This window comes from Diplotaxodon limnothrissa, linkage group LG13, assembly GCF_057381915.1.
Source record: "Diplotaxodon limnothrissa isolate DT_005_m linkage group LG13, D_limnothrissa_male_GT1.1, whole genome shotgun sequence".
NCBI classification, from domain to species: Eukaryota; Metazoa; Chordata; class Actinopteri; order Cichliformes; family Cichlidae; genus Diplotaxodon; species Diplotaxodon limnothrissa.
This window is the reverse complement of record NC_140608.1, coordinates 27,862,289-27,882,961: the sequence shown is the minus strand read 5'-3', so window position 1 is coordinate 27,882,961 and position 20,673 is coordinate 27,862,289. Positions and strand designations below refer to the sequence as shown.

Genomic DNA, 20,673 nt, shown 5'->3' with positions numbered 1-20,673 from the left:
CCCATAAGCTAGAGCACAAAGTGTCTCAGTAGATTTTCATTTAACCTGGATGCAATCCAAATGCAATCCATAAATCTACAGAGACATCTTATTATACTGATTGAAGAAAATAAGAAAACCCCAGGGTTCTCTTCAGCACAGTGGCCAGGCTGGCAGAAAGTCAGAGCTGTGTTGAGCCAAGCATTCCTTTAGCCTAACTAAACTTAGCACAGAAAGTAAGGAAACTTGTGTTGGGTCGATTATTTCTTTATTGTAACAATTATTACTGGCAATTAATCCTATACTGTTGAAAGCCTGTTTATTTCCTCTGAAGCAGTGCCGCGTTTGTAAGGAAAATGAGCAGCAGAGTTATATATGTGGGTTGTGCCCATGATAAACTCACCAAATCTTCTCTGCAAGACTGCTCAAAGAAATCCTAGTATTAATTGATGCTTCGCTCTCCACCTTAGAGTGGCAGTAATTAAAATATTACTTAAAAAGTCTTCTCTAGGCTCATCTGTCTTGACTCCAATTTCTTTATCTAAATAAGGAATCATCTTCTCCCATGAAGTTTAATTATGTAGTTCCACAGGTTCTGCGCGGGGACGTTTCCCTCAAATTGAGTGAAATGCTGAACTAAAAGATTAAAGTTTGAAAAAGACTTTCTCCAAGAACTTTATGTTCCAAGTGTGCTGGAAAGGCTCCAGACTTCATGAAGTCATTGAGAGAATAAATTTATATTATTTTTTCAAATTGTACATAGAATTAAAATATAGACGAATCTATGAAGAGGCAAATGTATCTGATAAATGTGATTCAGGTGAAAAATATTTATACCTTTCAGCCATTTTATACATATTCCATTTTCTGAGGCTCAAAAGTAACTGACGAGTTAAAATTGTTTTAAATATAAGAATTGTGTTTAGTACTACAGTCAGATTTTTGCAGGTTTTTGAAAAAAAGGACTGGAATTCCAAAAGTGTTTAATGTTGCTGAAGTTCTGCAATCAGATCTTGATTTCTTTTGTTTGAAGCAAAATTGCTTCACTGTCCAAATACTTCTGACTGCATGTGTCTCCGCACTTTGTGGATGCACTCCGTGTTATATATAGTGTGTATGTTGTTGTCCATAGAGTCTTCTTAGAACTTGGAGAAACTTCTCGAACGGTTGCCTGATGTCCAGTAACACTTGTTAGCGCAGAACTAATCTACATCTTAGCTTTCCCAGTTGGAAAATAACTACATCGCTAACTGTCAAAGATGTTTGCTGTGGTGCAAACTCACATCTCGAATCATTTACTAATGAACTAAAAAGGATTTACTATGAAAAGCAGCTCACAAGGATAACTGCAAAGTACTAAAAGGTATTTATTTGACCTTCTTCACAATATGCTGAGAATAACTGCCAGTAATAAAACACTTTGTCTGGTTTGATATGGTTTTAATTCCGTCACCTGCTCCGCAGTCAGTTGCTTTCGGCTACTTTGTGGTAGATTATGTGAACTTGTGATGCTTTTTTATTAAGCTGTTAACTTGTGGTACATTAATGGTAGGCTGTGGTTCCTTGCAGCTCTTTATAGTAACTTATGGGACCCATTATTAGCTCTTAAAAGTGCTGCTACATTAGTGCTCTCCTGTTTCTCTTCTGGCCCAGAGGTAGATGAGTGCCAGATCAACCCTTATATTTGCGGCCACGGGATTTGTTACAACACAGCTGAGAGCTATATCTGCCACTGTGATGAAGGATACCACCTGGATGAGACCCAAACCACCTGCATAGGTAAGGAATGTATTGGTCAGAGTTGAAGTTAAACAAGCTTTGTACGCCATGTGTAGTGCGAGCAAAAGCAACATGATTTTAGCAAAGCTCATGGAATCAGTGTCCTGCAGTTGAGATATGATAGGTGAAATGAATGGCCCATGTCCAAAAGACATGAACAGCAAATGGCTGTTTTCTCAACTTAAAGCACTCTTTTTTTCCCTTGTGACCTGTTTCCAGCTTCCTCATTTACTGTCCGAAGGTTTAATCCTCATCACAGACAGCCATGAGGTCTGAATGTTCATGGGACTTAGATACAGTCTAACAAATCAGCATCTTTCCACCAGCTTCTGTCAGAAAAAGGAAGTTAATTATTAGTGGAATAAAGGCAAACACATTAGAAAATTTTATTTACTTTCTTTATAACAATTGTATTTTTTCTGAGTTTTTTTGTGTAGAGTGTGAGCTTTTTTTTGGCGTCCGAGTTAGGGCATAAAAAAAGGAAACGTTTTAGAACCACTGCGTTAAAAGCCGTAGGCACTGCGTGGGTTTGCTGGATTGGACCCAGGACCCAAGAATCTTAGTTCAGGGACCAGTACGTTTGACTGAAGAGAAGTTTGTGAGTTATCATGAATTATGTTCTTACTTCTTAGTTACTCTGACTTACTGCCTACTTGTTAATATAGTCAGTGAGCTAAGAACCTAGACTATAATTTATTATAGACTAATATGTTTGTTAGGCTGGAGCCCCAGAGCAAATAAATATTTAAAACGTATTCACCATATGCTGTATCCTGTTCTGGAATAAAAGTGAGACATGGAGGAACATTTACAGTCAAAGTAAATCAGGCACTGGGACAGTATTTATGCTGTGCACATCTATAACATCTGGCATTGGTCAAACTAACAAGTGCATTCTAATGGAATTCTAAGCTGGTGGAATCTCGGATGAGACCAACAACCACACTGTTACCGACATCAGCGCCACCCTCCTCCCGGCTCATCGGCCTTATTGGGATATGAATATGATGCACTGTCATTACGTGGTTTCCTGCCGTTTCAATGCAGCTCTCCCCACCCACCAAAATGATATTGAATTAGGGCTCAGAGGGCAAACAGGCGTGATGATGATTTCTCCATAGCCGCAATAAAATCTCTTCTGCTTAGCTGCAGAGGCTCGTGGATCAGATTATGACTTCTTTGAGAGGTTTATATGCATGTGGGTTTGCAACCATAGTGTCTATTAACAAGATTGATGCAAAGCAGACAAAAACAGGAGTATTGGTTTTAGATGTTCTAGTAAAAATCGTGACACCGCGGTGTATAAAATTTCCTACGATGCATATTTGACTGGTGAACTTTTGTACACGGGTACTTTTTACATTGCAACAACCACCCTCAACTCTGTTCTAAGGGAGATGTTTTTGTTTGTTTTTTAACAAAATGTATTTGTTGTGATTTTTAAATGCCCTGTGATATTGATACTGCCCAAGCGTGAGATCCTTGTTGCAGTCTTTTAGCGTTGTTTTTAGTCTCTACCAGGTCAGTTTTGTCTTTGACAAAAATCTAACATTAGGTGTGTCACCTGTGATGACTTAGAACTCTGAGTGTTAAACAGTTTCTGTCTGTCTGCTTTTTAATGCTTTTTCTTTGAAAAACAGCTGGTAATGTGGAAAAAATTGAGTTTTGTTGAACCAGCTTTAGAAATGTTGCTCTTTATGGACTCAGCTGTTTACAGTGAAGCTGATGAATGTCTGCCAAACCACAGACAGACATGCAGAGAAGGATTCAGCAGCTACAGAGCCAGAGAGCGCTGGTAGAGACTAAAGCTAGAGCTAAAAGAAGAGTGAATACTGAATGACTGTTTTTGAACATGTTTGTTGTGACAGCTTATTTGTGTGTTCTCAGATGTCGATGAATGTGAAAACAGGCTAGTGTGTCCTTCTGGTATCTGCTACAATGAGCCTGGTAGCTATAGCTGCGGCTCCTGTCCGTCTGGCTTCTTGGGTCAAGGAGGCCAGTGTGTGGGTAGGTCCTTACACTGTTAACATGTACATGTCTCTGTATTTGGACCTTACTGCAGTGCAAGGCTCCTTTAAATCAGTTTTAATTAATAATGTGCCTAAACTAAACAGTGTGTAATATAATACATGTATGATATTAGTGCAGCATTAATACAAGTCTGAGTTGTACCTAGGTTGCTGATCAGTGCAGAGTAAAGGTTGTGTTACTTTGAGCCTGGCGCACAATCATGGACTGGAGGAGTTACAGTTACAGTGACTGCCTGAAAACACATGGAGAAAGACCAAGGGAGGTTTTCATCTGTTTCTGATTTTTCATTTTTAACAAATTTCTTTTAATCATCTGATCACATAGTTAAAATATTGCACTTGGTTGCTAGCAAAGCTTGGCGATGCATGAAAATCTCTATGATCATCAGAAAACCAACAGGAAACCGTTGTGTGCGCCAACTTCCAGTATAAGCCATTAATGGCCTAGAGAACACTTATATTTTTCAGGATAACCCTTAACCTCATAGTGCGTATGTCTGGCGGTCAAAACATTAAGGGATCAACCCAGGAAACAGATGCAAAGTTGTACACCTGTACCAGTCAAGAAATAAAATTGCAAACCATGCCAAAGAATACACATTTCCCCATGCTTTCCTGGTAATGCTATTATTTCTAGCAGGCACAAAAGGTGTGCCCATCTCTACTCTTTTAGCACTTTGCCACTCCTGTATCCAATGCGACTCGAGGTTAGCTGTGAAGTTTTGACACACCATGTCAGCCAAGCCAAGCCACAACAGAGAATGGTGGTAGCAGCGAGAGAAAAGAATTAGGCTGTGCAGCAGAATCCTTCATAGAAGTTAATAAACCATGCCACAAGTGTTTGCATGTGACTGCCAAACTCACATCAACTAGATTATGTGTGTGTGTGTCCATGAGTTCGAGGGCATTTTTGGACTACAGGAGAGAATAAACGAAAGTTAATGACATGAAAGGCAACAGTGAAAATTATATATAAATAACAGGAGTGAAAAGAGGGGAGTGCTGAGTGCATCATGGGAGGTCTTTTAACAGACTGAGCCACAGACAGCCCTTTATCAAAAAAGAAAGTATGAAGTCAACGTTAAAGTAAAGAAGGTGTCTGTCCCCTGAGCTCAAACTGGTAGCTGTTTCCACAAGACAGGGCCTGATGGCTGTTGGCTCTGCCTCCCATTGTACATCTCTAGGAACCACAAGTGAACCTGCAGTGTGAGAGCAACGTTCTCGGCCGGGATGATGGGAGGATGTTTTCGAGATACGGTTGAGCATAATCATTAAGGACTTGTGTGCTGATTCCTGACTTCTTGGGCATTATGCTTCAGAATGCTGAAGAGCCTGGAATGGAATCTGACTCAGACCGACTTACTTAAACCGACAATGATTTAGCTGGTGGGCACTAGTCTGTGGTGGTCACCAAAAGTCTATAAAAATACAGTCAGAAGAGCCATTAAAAGAGGTTTTACCCTCTAATCATGCATTAGGTTTGGCCAGTGCTTGCATGATTTAGATGTCATTACCTGCTTATCAACCAATGATGACATTTTCATAAATAAAAATGATTAAAATCATATTTAATAATTTAAAGCCGTGCTTCCATTGTATAACAATGCATTAGTTATAATAGGCCACTCCCAATACTGTGCCTGTGTTTATTCCAGTGTTCAGATAAGTTTAGTGTAACACTCACACTACAGGGAGTGCAGAATTATTAGGCAAATGAGTATTTTGTCCACATCATCCTCTTCATGCATGTTGTCTTACTCCAAGCTGTATAGGCTCGAAAGCCTACTACCAATTAAGCATATTAGGTGATGTGCATCTCTGTAATGAGAAGGGGTGTGGTCTAATGACATCAACACCCTCTATCAGGTGTGCATAATTATTAGGCAACGTCCTTTCCTTTGGCAAAATGGGTCAAAAGAAGGACTTGACAGGCTCAGAAAAGTCAAAAATAGTGAGATATCTTGCAGAGGGATGCAGCAGTCTCAAAATTGCAAAGCTTCTGAAGCGTGATCATCGAACAATCAAGCGTTTCATTCAAAATAGTCAACAGGGTCGCAAGAAGCGTGTGGAAAAACCAAGGCGCAAAATAACTGCCCATGAACTGAGAAAAGTCAAGCGTGCAGCTGCCAAGATGCCACTTGCCACCAGTTTGGCCATATTTCAGAGCTGCAACATCACTGGAGTGCCCAAAAGCACAAGGTGTGCAATACTCAGAGACATGGCCAAGGTAAGAAAGGCTGAAAGACGACCACCACTGAACAAGACACACAAGCTGAAACGTCAAGACTGGGCCAAGAAATATCTCAAGACTGGTTTTTCTAAGGTTTTATGGACTGATGAAATGAGAGTGAGTCTTGATGGGCCCGATGGATGGGCCCGTGGCTGGATTGGTAAAGGGCAGAGAGCTCCAGTCCGACTCAGACGCCAGCAAGGTGGAGGTGGAGTACTGGTTTGGGCTGGTATCATCAAAGATGAGCTTGTGGGGCCTTTTCGGGTTGAGGATGGAGTCAAGCTCAACTCCCAGTCCTACTGCCAGTTTCTGGAAGACACCTTCTTCAAGCAGTGGTACAGGAAGAAGTCTGCATCCTTCAAGAAAAACATGATTTTCATGCAGGACAATGCTCCATCACACGCGTCCAAGTACTCCACAGCGTGGCTGCAAGAAAGGGTATAAAAGAAGAAAAACTAATGACATGGCCTCCTTGTTCACCTGATCTGAACCCCATTGAGAACCTGTGGTCCATCATCAAATGTGAGATTTACAAGGAGGGAAAACAGTACACCTCTCTGAACAGTGTCTGGGAGGCTGTGGTTGCTGCTGCACGCAATGTTGATGGTGAACAGATCAAAACACTGACAGAATCCATGGATGGCAGGCTTTTGAGTGTCCTTGCAAAGAAAGGTGGCTATATTGGTCGCTGATTTGTTTTTGTTTTGTTTTTGAATGTCAGAAATGTGTATTTGTGAATGTGGAGATGTTATATTGGTTTCACTGGTAAAAATAAATCATTGAAATGGGTATATATTTGTTTTTTGTTAAGTTGCCTAATAATTATGCACAGTAATAGTCACCTGCACACACAGATATCCCCCTAAAATAGCTCAAACTAAAAACAAACTAAAAACTAATTCCACAAACATTCAGCTTTGATATTAATGAGTTTTTTGGGTTCATTGAGAACATGGTTGTTGTTCAATAATAACATTATTCCTCAAAAATACAACTTGCCTAATAATTCTGCACTCCCTGTATAAATCAGTGCGCTCACTGTTTTCACTGTATGTGAAGAAACACTGCAGACAGTCGGTCTCAACCAGTTTGTTTGCTTAAATAATTATTCATTGAGAGAAGCCCCTCAGCACACTGTTCATCTGCTGTGTGAGAAATCCATGCAAGTTTAACCCTGTTGTTTGTGTTGTTTCAGATATAGATGAGTGCCAGGATCAGAGAGTCTGTGTCAGAGGCCACTGCCAGAATACTGAAGGCTCCTTTTTCTGTGTGTGTGGGCCAGGCTTCAGACTATCGCCAGCTGGAGACCAGTGTGATGGTATGATATTTTGTTATCTTTACCCATATAATTGGAGCAGAAATGGCTGAAATCTTTGTCATCTATAAGCTGTAGATTTTTAAGATATTAAGCTATATTGCTTAATATGGTTTCTTCAGATTTTTTTCCGAGGTCCCCAAAGTCCTACTATGTTGTTGCAAAGTTTGTAGATATCAATCTGTGCATGCAGGTGGGTAACAAAGTTTTTATTGATTTTTTGACCTTCTCCCAATTTTCACCAAAAATATATCAGCTCAAGCTGATATAACAACAAAATTTAAATATGATATTTTGAGGACCTCTAACAATCAGACAGACAAACAAATGGAAGCAGTTACATATTCCCTCCATTTCATGGGAGAGTAAATAAGGTGAAACTATATGCATTCTGCATTAGTACTGTAGTTTTGGAATCTGATTTGATGTTTTATTTTGAGGCAGAAGTTGGTGTAGAGATCAGAGGATACAGTTTTCAGTAGCAAGCTTAGTTAGCCTTGAATCCTTAAACTGTATGGATGCAACATGGAGGCATAAATGTCTGCTAATTAGTGACCCACAACTGTCAATCAAGGGAGCCTTTATAGCATAACAATATCCGAATGGGCGACTTATTAATCATCAACTGCAGGGTTGTTATACATGGAGAATCTATCCATAGAGGTCAAAATTGTTATACCAAGTACTTACTTGATTTTTTGATTAAAACTTCACCCCCGTTACCCTTGACGACGCTTTGTGCAGTGATACCTTTTAGTGCATGTGCTTCTTCTAGACCATGTTGAAAAAGTATCTTTTAAGCTTTAATTTCATTTTAGGGAAACGATAGAAGTCACAGGTGTCCAGATTTGACAGAAAGAGCTGGTAGGTCATGGAAATTGTCGTGATAGAACATCCAGCCACCTTCTGGCAGCATTTCAGATCCTTTGTATAAATACTCTGTCTTCGATGTCTCATAACATGGCTGAAGAACACATCATCACAATGTCTCCAAAAGTTGGACGTAGCGTTTTGTGGGAGAAATGTTTCGTCACTCATTCAAGTGACTTCTTCAGTCTCAGCTGACTGCAGGTTTCCCCAATCTTATAAACAGTACATTTGTATAATGACTGAACCCAGCCCACTGAAGGAACAATGGGCTGGGAGGTCACTTCCTTAATCTTAATATGCAAATTCTCATGACCATTGATCAACAACCACTAACCAAAACCCACTGACCAAAGACCACTGATCAATGGCCATGAGTACCATTCACAGAGTTGGTGAATGGCTGCAATCATAGCATTGTAAGATGGTGAAAGATGTACCCTTAAGCCCCCTCCTCGATTCAGAGATGGTCTTTCCCTTTTCACGTAAATGGCCTCCTTGACTCCGCGCTCAAACCAGCGTTCCTCCCTGTCCAGGATGTGTACATCCTCATCTTTGAAAGAGTGTCCACTAGCCTGACGAGGTAGCTCTTCTGTGTTGTGCCGTCCGCTTCGCCAGAGGTTGTTTGGTTTCCCTGATGTATAAATCCTGACAATCCTCCTGGCACTTAACAGTGTACACTATGTTACTCTGTTTGTGTCGGGGGACCTGATCCTTGGGCTGGACCAATTTTTGGTGCAGCATGTTTTGGGGTTTAAAAGCCACAGAGACACGGTGTTTAGAAAAAATGTGTCTCAACTGCTCCGATACTCCTGACACATATGGGATCACTACAGGGGTCGCTTGGGCAGCGGTTGTCCTTCTCTCTGACCTCCCAGCCCATTGTTCCTTCAGTGGGCTGGTTTCAGTCATCATGCAAATGTACTGTTTATAAGATTGAAACCTGCAGTCAGCTGAGACTGAAGAAGTCACTTGGATGAGTGACGAAACATTTCTCCCACAAAACGCTACGTCCAGATGAACAGATTCAACTTTTGGAGATTTACTTTCCTGGATGATTGAGAATGCATCAAGACATCATTACAATGATTTATTTACCTGAAAGTTTTGTTCTTGCCCTGGCCTGTGGGCAGCTTGTTCACCGTTCTGCTACCACTTGCTGCTGCAACATTCAAATAGACAATGGGCAGCACGGTGGTGCGGTGATTAGCACTGTTGCCTCACCGTGGTCTTTATGTGTGGAGTTTGCATGTTCTCTGCGTGCTTGCCTGGGTTGTCTCTGGCTTCCTCCCACAGTCCAAAGTCATGCAGTCAGTAGGGTTAGGTTTATTGGTAACTCTTAATTGCCCGTGAGTGTGAATGGTTGTCTGTCTCTGTGTTAGCTCTGTGACAGACTGGCAACCTGTCCAGGGTGTAATCTGCCTATTGCCCTGTGGTAGCTGGGGTAGGCTCCACCCTCCCCCCCACGACCTTGACAGGGATAAGCTGTCCGGGTCGGGACGGATGTATAATAAGGATTTGATCAAATCTGTCAAAATAATCAGAACATATCACTTTAATCAAAAAACCTGTGTTGTGTTATTGATGTTTTAGATGTGAATGAGTGCACAGAGGAAGTCAGGCCATGTAAGGAAGTGGGAGAGTGCGTCAACAATCTGGGCTCCTACACCTGTACCTGCCCACAGGGGTACCGGCAGATCAATGGCACCATCTGCAGTGGTAAGCTGCTTCTTTAAACAAAGGATGTAGACTCGTTGTATGGAATGACACAAACTCTGTTCACGCTGTGTGTTCGCAGATGTCGATGAGTGTGCCGACGACACAGAGCTGTGTTCCCCTCATGGCAAATGTCTCAACACAGAAGGATCGTATCTGTGTGTGTGCGACAGTGGATTCACTGCTAGCCTCCACATGCCATCCTGTGATGGTAAGATGCAATGGCACTGACAAGGCACACATATACGATGTAAACATGCTGTTTCCAAGCAACCAGATGTTTAATGAATGTGATTATTGTTGCATAAAGCGCTCTAAATGCCCAGGTAGAACCAGTCCATTCACCATGACTAATATCTTCCATATAAATGTTTAAGTGTAGTTTTCCTATGTAAATTCTCCATACTTCCCCATATTACCAGAATTAAATGTTTTAGGTGTTGGGCTGCTGATGGCATGTGATGAATGAATACTTTTATTATAAAAAAAAATGTAAAGATAAATTCCCCTTATTTAGTGTTTTGGTGATGGCGGTGGACAGCACTCCCAAAGGTGTTTTTAGTCCTACATCCAGTGACTGTAGAGGCCATAGAATAATATTTACATCTTACATTTCATGTGAGCACTCATGCCCTCTGGTTGGGGGCCATGTTTTCCTGGAAGAAGCCACTCCCATCGGGACAGAAATGGTACATGGACCCACACCATGCCAGCATAACACACAAATTCTAGTCACTGTAGGAATCAGAGTTTCATGATTTCAAAATCTACCCATCAAGATCATCTCCGTGTGCACCTCCACACTGCTGCGCTTCATTTGGATCACTGTGTGCATGATCTGCTCGCAAGTAGCGCAATGACACAAACTGCAGATACATTTGACACAATTTGTATCTGCATTTGAACTCTTTGTTGACAGTCAGCTTGCAGGGGATAAATTTGGAGGTAAAACGCAACGAGGACACTTCCAATTGTGCTCCTGACCTTACCTTTGTGCTTGGATACTGTGTTTTAATTTGACCCAGCAGATGGTTTTTGCTTTATGTCCAACTTTGAGGTCTATGGTGAAATTGCAAATGTGCTCAGAATAGGACTTCTGTGAAGTATTCTAAAAGTAGCAACAGATCTAGGAGCGGTCTAGAAGTATGTAAGGAAGTGCCATTAAAGGCCAAATTTAAAATCAAACATGGTTTTGCTTTCATTTCTTTTTTCATATTGTGTGTGTGTCTGTGAACCAGCTTCATGAGATCATCAAATGCAGGCTTTCCAACAGTTTCCAAACAGAACACATGTCCTACAGTTCCCACATATGCTGAGCATATGTGGATGGCTTTTCCTTCATTCTACAGTCCAACTCAACCAAAATCTATCTAATGGACCCTAGGTCATGTATGAGGTGGCAGTCTTATCTTTCTTTTATGTGCTTCAGTGAGCTAGTTTCAGCGTTCAATAGTTTTTAACCTTGAAGAAACGTTCTGGAACTTTTCTGGACCGACTTGACTTGATGCACTGTTGTTAGCTTCTACCCTGCTATACTCCAATAAGTAATACTGCCTGAGCTTATTTTTTTTATCTTGTCTGCCCTCTAACTTCTGTTCTGTAAACATTTGAATAATTTTGCATTTACATTTTTTTAAATAATTTAGAAGTCTGTCTATTTTAGTATTTTCCTCTGGTACAGATGAATCTTGTTGCATAGTTCAACTCTACTGTTAGCGAGAGGGTCTCCCTGACACGATAAATGAAAGATGACATGCTGTTGTTGTATGTTGTGGATTGTGTATTCCCTGCTTTAACTGAGAGGTGGGTACTTGTGAACTTGAGAAAAGGTTAAATAAATATTTTCCTTTGTTCACCTACATTTGTAATATGCGTTTCTTGCTCAGTTACAGTAGATCAGCCAATTCCAAAGCTGTCATTACTTTCAGATGACTGTTTATTAAAGTGGGCTTCTCAGTCTTTGCTTCAGTATCAACACTGAACTACATACAATGTTCAAAGTGTTACTGCCATTGTTGTTAAGTATGCTCTCTTTATGTGTGTCCATAACTCCATGTCTCTGAGGAATTTTTTTCATGTTTTCATACTTTCTGCACCGGGGCAGGAGTCATGGCCTCTGTGGTCATGAGGTTTAAATGCCTTCTGCTGTCTTATAGAAAAACAGAGAGAAAAGAGAAACATGAGAGAAAAAGTGGACGGAAGACGGAAGCTGTTGAGCCTGCTGTCTAGACTAGGAGGGAAATGTGTTGCTTCTTGCCTCATGATTTATGCAGGGGGCTCAGACTCAAGTGTCTGGGTGTCTGCTTTTATGAAGCCTGTGTGTGTGTGTGTGTGTGTGTGTGTGTGTCAGAGTGCAAACATTGTAGAAATATTTGATTTTCATAAAACTACAATGGAGTTGTTCTGCAATGAGATGATTGCCTCTACAGTAAGATGTCAGAAAGCAAAGATAATATTTTATGGAGTGATGTAGAGTCAAGGCTGGAGAAAGTCACGAAAAAGAAATAAAAAATTGATGTTGTTTATTTGGTTTTCAGATATTGATGAGTGTGGACTCAATGAGACAATATGTGGCCCCCACAGCTTCTGTGAGAATGGACTGGGTTCTTACCAATGCCTCTGTGAGCAGGGCTACCAGGAGTCATGGGATGGCGAAGGCTGTGTGGGTAAGTGTGTGAGCTTTGGTGTATATCAATCAATCGATAAGGCTTTTAGAGCTGATACTGATTGCAAGTTGTATATTAATAACGTGCTATGATGGGAAGCTGCCATCCAAAACTGTGCAACTGATTTAGATATCTTAATATGTCATAATGACTATGTCAAATACAAAGGATCACGAAAATACAAAGGAGACACTGAACAGAAAAAAACCTTCAAGAACACAAATTTGACTGACAAATTTACTACAAGAGCACCTCAACAGATTTTTGAAAGAAGTGACCAAAATGTAATGGGGCCTTGATTTGCCCATGCGCCACATTTCTACCAAGATTTTGCATAAATGATTTTGCTTGTTTTTGCACTGAAAACTTGCCCTTATTGGCCTTAGTTGTGTTTCACAATGAGAAATACATGAGTGTTGATGGGTGCTGGTTGTTTCTCAGGACTAACTGGGCCCATGCAACTCCAAACTCGTTACTGTTAAAGGTGACTTCCACTATCATAACCCTGGCAGAAAGATTCACATACAGGTACATAAAAACCCCAATGCACAGCAAACATAAAATACAGTAGCAGAACTACCAAAGTACAGTATGTGCTTTATACACACTTAAACACACTTCTCGTCTGTCCTTTGGCACTACTGCTCGGTCCCACCCTTTCAGTCCGGCCAGCTGCCTCCTCTTTCCTGCCAAACCATCACTGTGCTGTGGCTAGCAAAGATGGACTCGCGCACGCACACACACACACACACACACACACACACACACACACACACACACACACACACACACACACACACACACACACACTCCTTAAAAACCAACGGTGATGGTTTACCGCTAACCATTCAGAATGTGTGTCTCCTCTCTGGCTTCCTTCTCCTCTTCTCTTCTTATGTTAAATTCAGTTAGTTCAATTCATAGTTATTTATTCAGGGTCAAATGACAACAACAGTCACCTTCTTTAATTTTCATATACAACCTTCGATCACTTTTATTCTGGAAACTTTACAGAAGTACAGGGAGTGCAGAATTATTAGGCAAATGAGTATTTTGTCCACATCATCCTCTTCATGCATGTTGTTTTACTCCAAGCTGTAGAGGCTCGAAAGCCTACTACCAATTAAGCATATTAGGTGATGTGCATCTCTGTAATGAGAAGGGGTGTGGTCTAATGACATCAACACCCTATATCAGGTGTGCATAATTATTAGGCAACGTCCTTTCCTTTGGCAAAATGGGTCAAAAGAAGGACTTGACAGGCTCAGAAAAGTCAAAAATAGTGAGATATCTTGCAGAGGGATGCAGCAGTCTCAAAATGGCAAAGCTTCTGAAGCGTGATCATCGAACAATCAAGCGTTTCATTCAAAATAGTCAACAGGGTCGCAAGAAGCGTGTGGAAAAACCAAGGCGCAAAATAACTGCCCATGAACTGAGAAAGGTCAAGCATGCAGCTGCCAAGATGCCACTTGCCACCAGTTTGGCCATATTTCAGAGCTGCAACATCACTGGAGTGCCCAAAAGCACAAGGTGTGCAATACTCAGAGACATGGCCAAGGTAAGAAAGGCTGAAAGACGACCACCACTGAACAAGACACACAAGCTGAAACGTCAAGACTGGGCCAAGAAATATCTCAAGACTGGTTTTTCTAAGGTTTTATGGACTGATGAAATGAGAGTGAGTCTTGATGGGCCAGATGGATGGGCCCGTGGCTGGATTGGTAAAGGGCAGAGAGCTCCAGTCCGACTCAGACGCCAGCAAGGTGGAGGTGGAGTACTGGTTTGGGCTGGTATCATCAAAGATGAGCTTGTGGGGCCTTTTCGGGTCGAGGATGGAGTCGAGCTCAACTCCCAGTCCTACTGCCAGTTTCTGGAAGACACCTTCTTCAAGCAGTGGTACAGGAAGAAGTCTGCATCCTTCAAGAAAAACATGATTTTCATGCAGGACAATGCTCCATCACACGCGTCCATGTCCTCCACAGCGTGGCTGGCAAGAAAGGGTATAAAAGAAGAAAAACTAATGACATGGCCTCCTTGTTCACCTGATCTGAACCCCATTGAGAACCTGTGGTCCATCATCAAATGTGAGATTTACAAGGAGGGAAAACAGTACACCTCTCTGAACAGTGTCTGGGAGGCTGTGGTTGCTGCTGCACGCAATGTTGATGGTGAACAGATCAAAACACTGACAGGATCCATGGATGGCAGGCTTTTGAGTGTCCTTGCAAAGAAAGGTGGCTATATTGGTCGCTGATTTGTTTTTGTTTTGTTTTTGAATGTCAGAAATGTATATTTGTGAATGTGGAGATGTTATATTGGTTTCACTGGTAAAAATAAATAATTGAAATGGGTATATATTGTTGTTTGTTAAGTTGCCTAATAATTATGCACAGTAATAGTCACCTGCACACACAGATATCCCCCTAAAATAGCTAAAACTAAAAACAAACTAAAAACTACTTCCAAAAACATTCAGCTTTGATATTAATGAGTTTTTTGGGTTCATTGAGAACATGGTTGTTGTTCAATAATAAAATTATTCCTCAAAATACAACTTGCCTAATAATTCTGCACTCCCTGTAATATTACTAGTATGTCATCTTTCCTAAGAGCTTAATATCTCTGTAATCCATCCATCCATCCATTTTCATCCGCTTTGTCCGGGGCCGGGTCGCGGGGGCAGCAGCCTAAGCAAAGAGGCCCAGACCTCCCTCTCCCCAGCCACCTCCTCCAGCTTATCCGGGGGAATACCAAGGCGTTCCCAGGCCAGCCGAGAGATATAATCTCTCCAGCGTGTCCTGGGTCTGCCCGGGGCCTCCTCCCGGTGGGACATGCCTGGAACACCTCACCCAGGAGGTGCCCAGGGGGCATCCTTGTCAGATGCCCGAACCACCTCAGCTGGCTCCTTTCGATGTGGAGCAGCAGCTGCTCTACTCTGAGCCCCTCCCGGATGGCCGAACTTCTCACCCTATCTCTAAGGGAGAGGCCAGCCACCCTTCGGAGGAAGCTCATTTCTGCCGCTTGTATCCACGATCTCGTTCTTTCGGTCACTACCCACAGCTCGTGGCCATAGGTGAGGGTAGGGACGTAGATCGACCGGTAAATTGAGAGCTTCGCTTTTACACTCAGCTCCCTCTTCACCACGACGGACCGGTGCAGTGTCCGCATTACTGCAGCTGCAGCCCCAATCCGTCTGTCGATCTCCGGCTCCCTTCTCCCATCACTCGCGAACAAGACCCCGAGATACTTGAACTCCTCCACTTGGGGCAGGAACTCATCCCCGACCCGGAGTGGGCACTCCACCCTTTTCCGGCTGAGAACCATGGCCTCAGATTTGGAGGTGCTGATCCTCATTCCCGCTGCTTCACACTCGGCTGCGAACCGCTCCAGTGCGAGCTGGAGGCCCTCACCCGATGAAGCCAACAGAACCACATCATCTGCAAAAATCAGAGATGAGATTCTGAGGCCACCAAAGCGAAAGCCCTCCACCACTTGGCTGCGCCTAGAAATCCTGTCCATAAAAATTATGAACAGAACCGGAGACAAAGGGCAGCCCTGGCGGAGCCCATCACCCACCGGGAACGAGTCCGACTTATTGCCGGCAATGCGAACCAAGCTCTTGCAACGGTTGTATAGGGATCGAATGGCCCGTAGCAATGGGCCAGACACCCCATATTCCCGCAACACCTCCCACAGGACACCCCGAGGGACACGGTCGAATGCCTTCTCCAAGTCCACAAAACACATGTAGACTGGTTGGGCAAACTCCCATGCACCCTCAAGTATCCTGGAGAGGATAAAGAGCTGGTCCAGTGTTCCGCGACCAGGACGAAAACCGCATTGTTCCTCCTGTATCCGAGGTTCGACTAACGGACGAACTCTCCTTTCCAGCACCCTGGCATAGACTTTCCCAGGGAGGCTGAGGAGTGTGATCCCCCTGTAGTTGGAACACACCCTCCGGTCCCCTTTCTTGAAGATGGGGACCACCACCCCGGTCTGCCAGTCCACAGGTACTGCCCCTGATCTCCACGCAACATTGCAGAGGCGTGTCAACCAGGACAGCCCTACAACGTCCAGAGCCTTCAGGAACTCGGGGCGGACCTCATCAACACCAGGGGCTCTGCCACCAAGGAGTTGTTTAACTGCCTCAGTGACCTCGCCCCCAGAAATTGGCGGGTCATTCCCCTCATCCCCAGACTCTGCTTCCTCCTCGGAAGACGTGTCAGTGGGATTAAGGAGGTCCTCGAAGTATTCCTTCCACCGCCCGACAATTTTCTCAGTCGACGTCAGCAGCGCTCCGCCAGCACTATACACAGTGCAGGTAGAGCACCGCTTTCCCCTCCTGAGACGTCTGACGGTTTGCCAGAATCTCTTCGAGGCAGCCCGAAAGTCTTTTTCCATGGCCTCTCCGAACTCCTCCCACACCCGAGTTTTTGCTTCAGCCACTGCCCGAGCCGCATTCCGCTTGGCCTGTCGATACCTGTCGTAATCTCTGTAATATTTCTGTTAAACCCTGAGCAACTCATCAAGCAACTTGAGTGAAGAGTGAATATTAAAAGAAAGTTTATGTGTTTATTTCTGATTTATGAATTTGGCAGTTAGTTTACATTTTTTCAAAAGGGGCTTCCCCTTAACCACGACTATACTGTACCTTCCAAGTGGAAGGAAGCTTTAAATAAAGGTTACTTTGTTTCCTTGGAGATCAGAATATGCAAGCACAAGAGCTTGATACTTGTCTTGAATGAATAGACTATTTGCTCCTCTGGTTGCTGTGTGTTAGGATGTAGTGTAGGCCATCTCCTAAGTGGGAGATTGGTGGATCCATCCCAGGCTGCATGCCGACGTTTCCTTGGACAAAATACTAAATCCCAAGATCCTCTGTGATGCTTTCATCGGGGTGTGAAAGCACTTGCCTGTAGAGAAAAAAGTGCTTGTGTGAATATGGGTGAAGTTGAATAAAGTGCTATAAGAGAACCAGTCAATTTACCATTAGACTGGACTTCAGCTACTGAAATCCTCAAAGTCGTCCCAAGAGCACCCATCAGGTGTATCAGCTATATGAAGCATAAAGAGGTCCATCTCTAACAGAAAAGTATGTTGGAATTGGTGGATCTACTGATACAGATTGCTGAGAAGGATAAGCAAATTTACCTCCTAGAAAAGAGAACAGAGGACTTGGAAAAACGACACTAGGATGAATGAAATCATTATTGCAGGGTTGGAAGTTAAACCCCACTTGTTGAAAATGGAGGGAACCCAGTGAGTCGAGGTGACAGGATTCCTTTAGTATATAAACAACATCAGGCTTTATCACCACAGAAAAAAAGTGTGACAAACCAGCAACAATAATGACATTTGTAACCCCCCAAAAAAGAAACTGTCCTCCTAAAACAAGAAAATAAATGAATTAGAAAGAAAATAAACTGTGTATTTGAATGACACAGTTTATTTTCAGCGAAATGCAGACACTGCCAGGAATTCAGTTTTTGAAGAATTACAGTTTTTTCTGATGGCTTAAGCTCATTTTTTGTAACTATTGACTATTTTTGCAAAACTCTACACAGAAATAAGAAAACCCTTCACCAAATCAGCAAAACATTGAAGTTTTCTTACAAAAGCTAATAACCCTTGCTTAACTCTCCAAACCTTCGTAAAAATGGTGTTTTCGTATCAAACAGTTAACACAAGCTATCACATTAATAAGCACATAATGCACCAACTACACACTGAAGGTATGAATAGAAAACACGTCTGGCCTTTGCTTTCTCTGTGCACAAAGTAAGCCATGTCAGTTTGAGGTCATACTTTTGTCATAGGTCCGTAAACATGGAGGGATCCAAACTTCAAGTACTGGTGTTTATTCACACACATCAAAATAAACACAAGTGTTTATTTCCAAGTCAAAACAAAATAGTAATTTCACTGAGGAAAGAAAAGAAATCAGTCTACATCGTGTCGTCTCTCTGGGTCCGGCCACAAAATTGTGTCTACATCACATGCAATGTCCTCTAGTCCAAGGCACCGGGGAAATTATCTTGTGGAATGGCGCATCCAGGCCTGACATGATGCCTGGTCAATATCCCCACATGCCTCCTCCATTGCCTGTAAAAGGGCTATGCGTTGATGGGGATGACGGTCACAGACCTTCCAGCGCCAGGCAGAGAAGAACTCTTCAATTGGATTCAAGAATGGAGAGTATGGGTGGAGGTTGAGTACAGTGAAGAGTGGGTGATCTGTAAACCGGTTGCGGACCAAAGCAGCCCTATGGAAACTAACATTGTCCCATATGATAACGTATCTGGTCTGCTCTGGTCTCTGAACATTAGTGAGCATGTCCTGTAAGGTGTCCAGGAATGTAATGTGTGTATTGTTATATGGGCCCATGGTTGCATGATGGTGAGCAACACTATTTTGACTTATAGCTGCACACATAGTTGTGTTACCACCACGTTGTCCTGGGACATGATTATGGCACGGTGTCCAATAATGTTCCTGCCACGTCTCCTTGTCTTAGTGAGGTGAAAACCAGCCTCATCCACAAAAAACTGCTCACGACCCATCTGCCTCTAGCTCCATCGCTCTCTAGACAAGACAAAACAAATTCAGCACAGCAGGCACATGCACAGCACTACAGTGTGCACTTCCAGATTCAGTACCAGTGATACTATAGCTTACCTGCACATATCGCAGCTGTTTTACACGTTCACTGTTTCTTTCAAAAGGTGCTCTGTAGATTTGTTTCATTCGGATTCTGTTGCGGGCAAGTACACGACCTCATACAGAAATGCTCACATTTTGTATGTTTTGGAAGGTGGAATCATCCTCAATTATGCGCTGCTGAATTTTGCGTAGCCTTATGGAATTATTTGCAATCACCGTATTGACTATATGAGTTTCTTGGTCTGCAGTGAACATGCTTCCTCTGCCCCCAGCATCTGCTCGTCTAGCAATTCTGTAAAGTAACAATTTCAGTATTTTTACATCTATGGTATTGTCGTGTTCCTCATTAGCATACGGCAGTGCTACAAATCCTAGTGCAAAGTGACTGTGCTCACCGATTCTCATTTCAAGATGTCCTTATGATGCTCGCTACAGTGTAGCGGCTCGAGTTAGGCTGAACCCGTTGGCCAGCTTCCCTCAGGGTCATTCCACGGTTGATTACTTGGTCCACTATTGTAGCTCTGATGTCATCAGTAATTCTATTTCTTACTCTTCTTACCCTTCATTTTCCCCCTCCTCATCCTCCTCTTGCTCCTCCTTGTCCTCTTTCTCTAACTTCACCTCCTTGTCCTTGCCGTCCTCTTCGTCCTACTTCTTCACCTCCACGTCCTCTTCCTCGGCCTCCTCTAATTCTCACTCTTCTCACTCTTCCTGCTCACTCCATTGTACTCCACACGGACAGCTTACCTGTAGCTTATTTATAGTGCTTAGGCTGATTGCAAAGTGAACTAATTATCTGAAACAGTTTCCACATGTGGCAGTGTGCCAGACAGTTGGCAAAATAGTGTAAATAATAGTGTCTAAATGTGTCTATGCTCTATTTGTGAGTATAGATATTTTTTAAACTCCAAATAGATGTAAAATGACAGAAGATGAATCAGCCTGTATTTAAAAATCACTAAAGCTAGCAGGATCACAGCTCACTGTGCAACTTCAACAGATAACACACTAATGATATACACCAGGGGTGGGCAACTCCAGGCCTCAAGGGCCGGTGTCCTGCAGGTTTCAGATGTGTCCTTGATCCAACACAGCTGATTTAAATGGCTAAATGACCTCCTCAACATGTCTTGAAGTTCTCCAGAGGCCTGGTGATGAACTAATCATTTGATTCAGGTGTGGTGACCTAGGGTGAGATCTAAACCCTGCAGGACACCGATCCTTGAGGCCTGGAGTTCCCCACCCTGATATAGGAAGAATGGGTAGTATCATATAAGTCTCTTCCTCTTCCTACTCCTTTTCAAACATAAAATTTGAGTCACTTATATACAATCGATTAACATATTTCGTATTTAGGTTTTTTTTTCTGTTTTGTGTTTATCAGCTACTTAGCTTAACTATCAAAGCAAATGAACTTCATTCAAATATGAA

At 42.7% G+C, this 20,673-nt stretch overlaps 1 protein-coding gene across 1 annotated transcript in view; it reads left to right on the top strand.

The window, feature by feature from the left end:
• The window catches only part of ltbp1 (latent transforming growth factor beta binding protein 1), a 131,255-nt gene that overhangs the window by 103,223 nt on the left and 7,359 nt on the right, over positions 1-20,673 (top strand). Inside the window, exons 16-21 of the mRNA XM_085368952.1 lie at positions 1,633-1,758; positions 3,646-3,765; positions 7,214-7,336; positions 9,794-9,919; positions 9,999-10,127; positions 12,454-12,582. Of these exons, the coding sequence (XP_085225078.1) occupies positions 1,633-1,758; positions 3,646-3,765; positions 7,214-7,336; positions 9,794-9,919; positions 9,999-10,127; positions 12,454-12,582 (753 nt within the window). The remainder of the gene's footprint in view (positions 1-1,632; positions 1,759-3,645; positions 3,766-7,213; positions 7,337-9,793; positions 9,920-9,998; positions 10,128-12,453; positions 12,583-20,673) is intronic.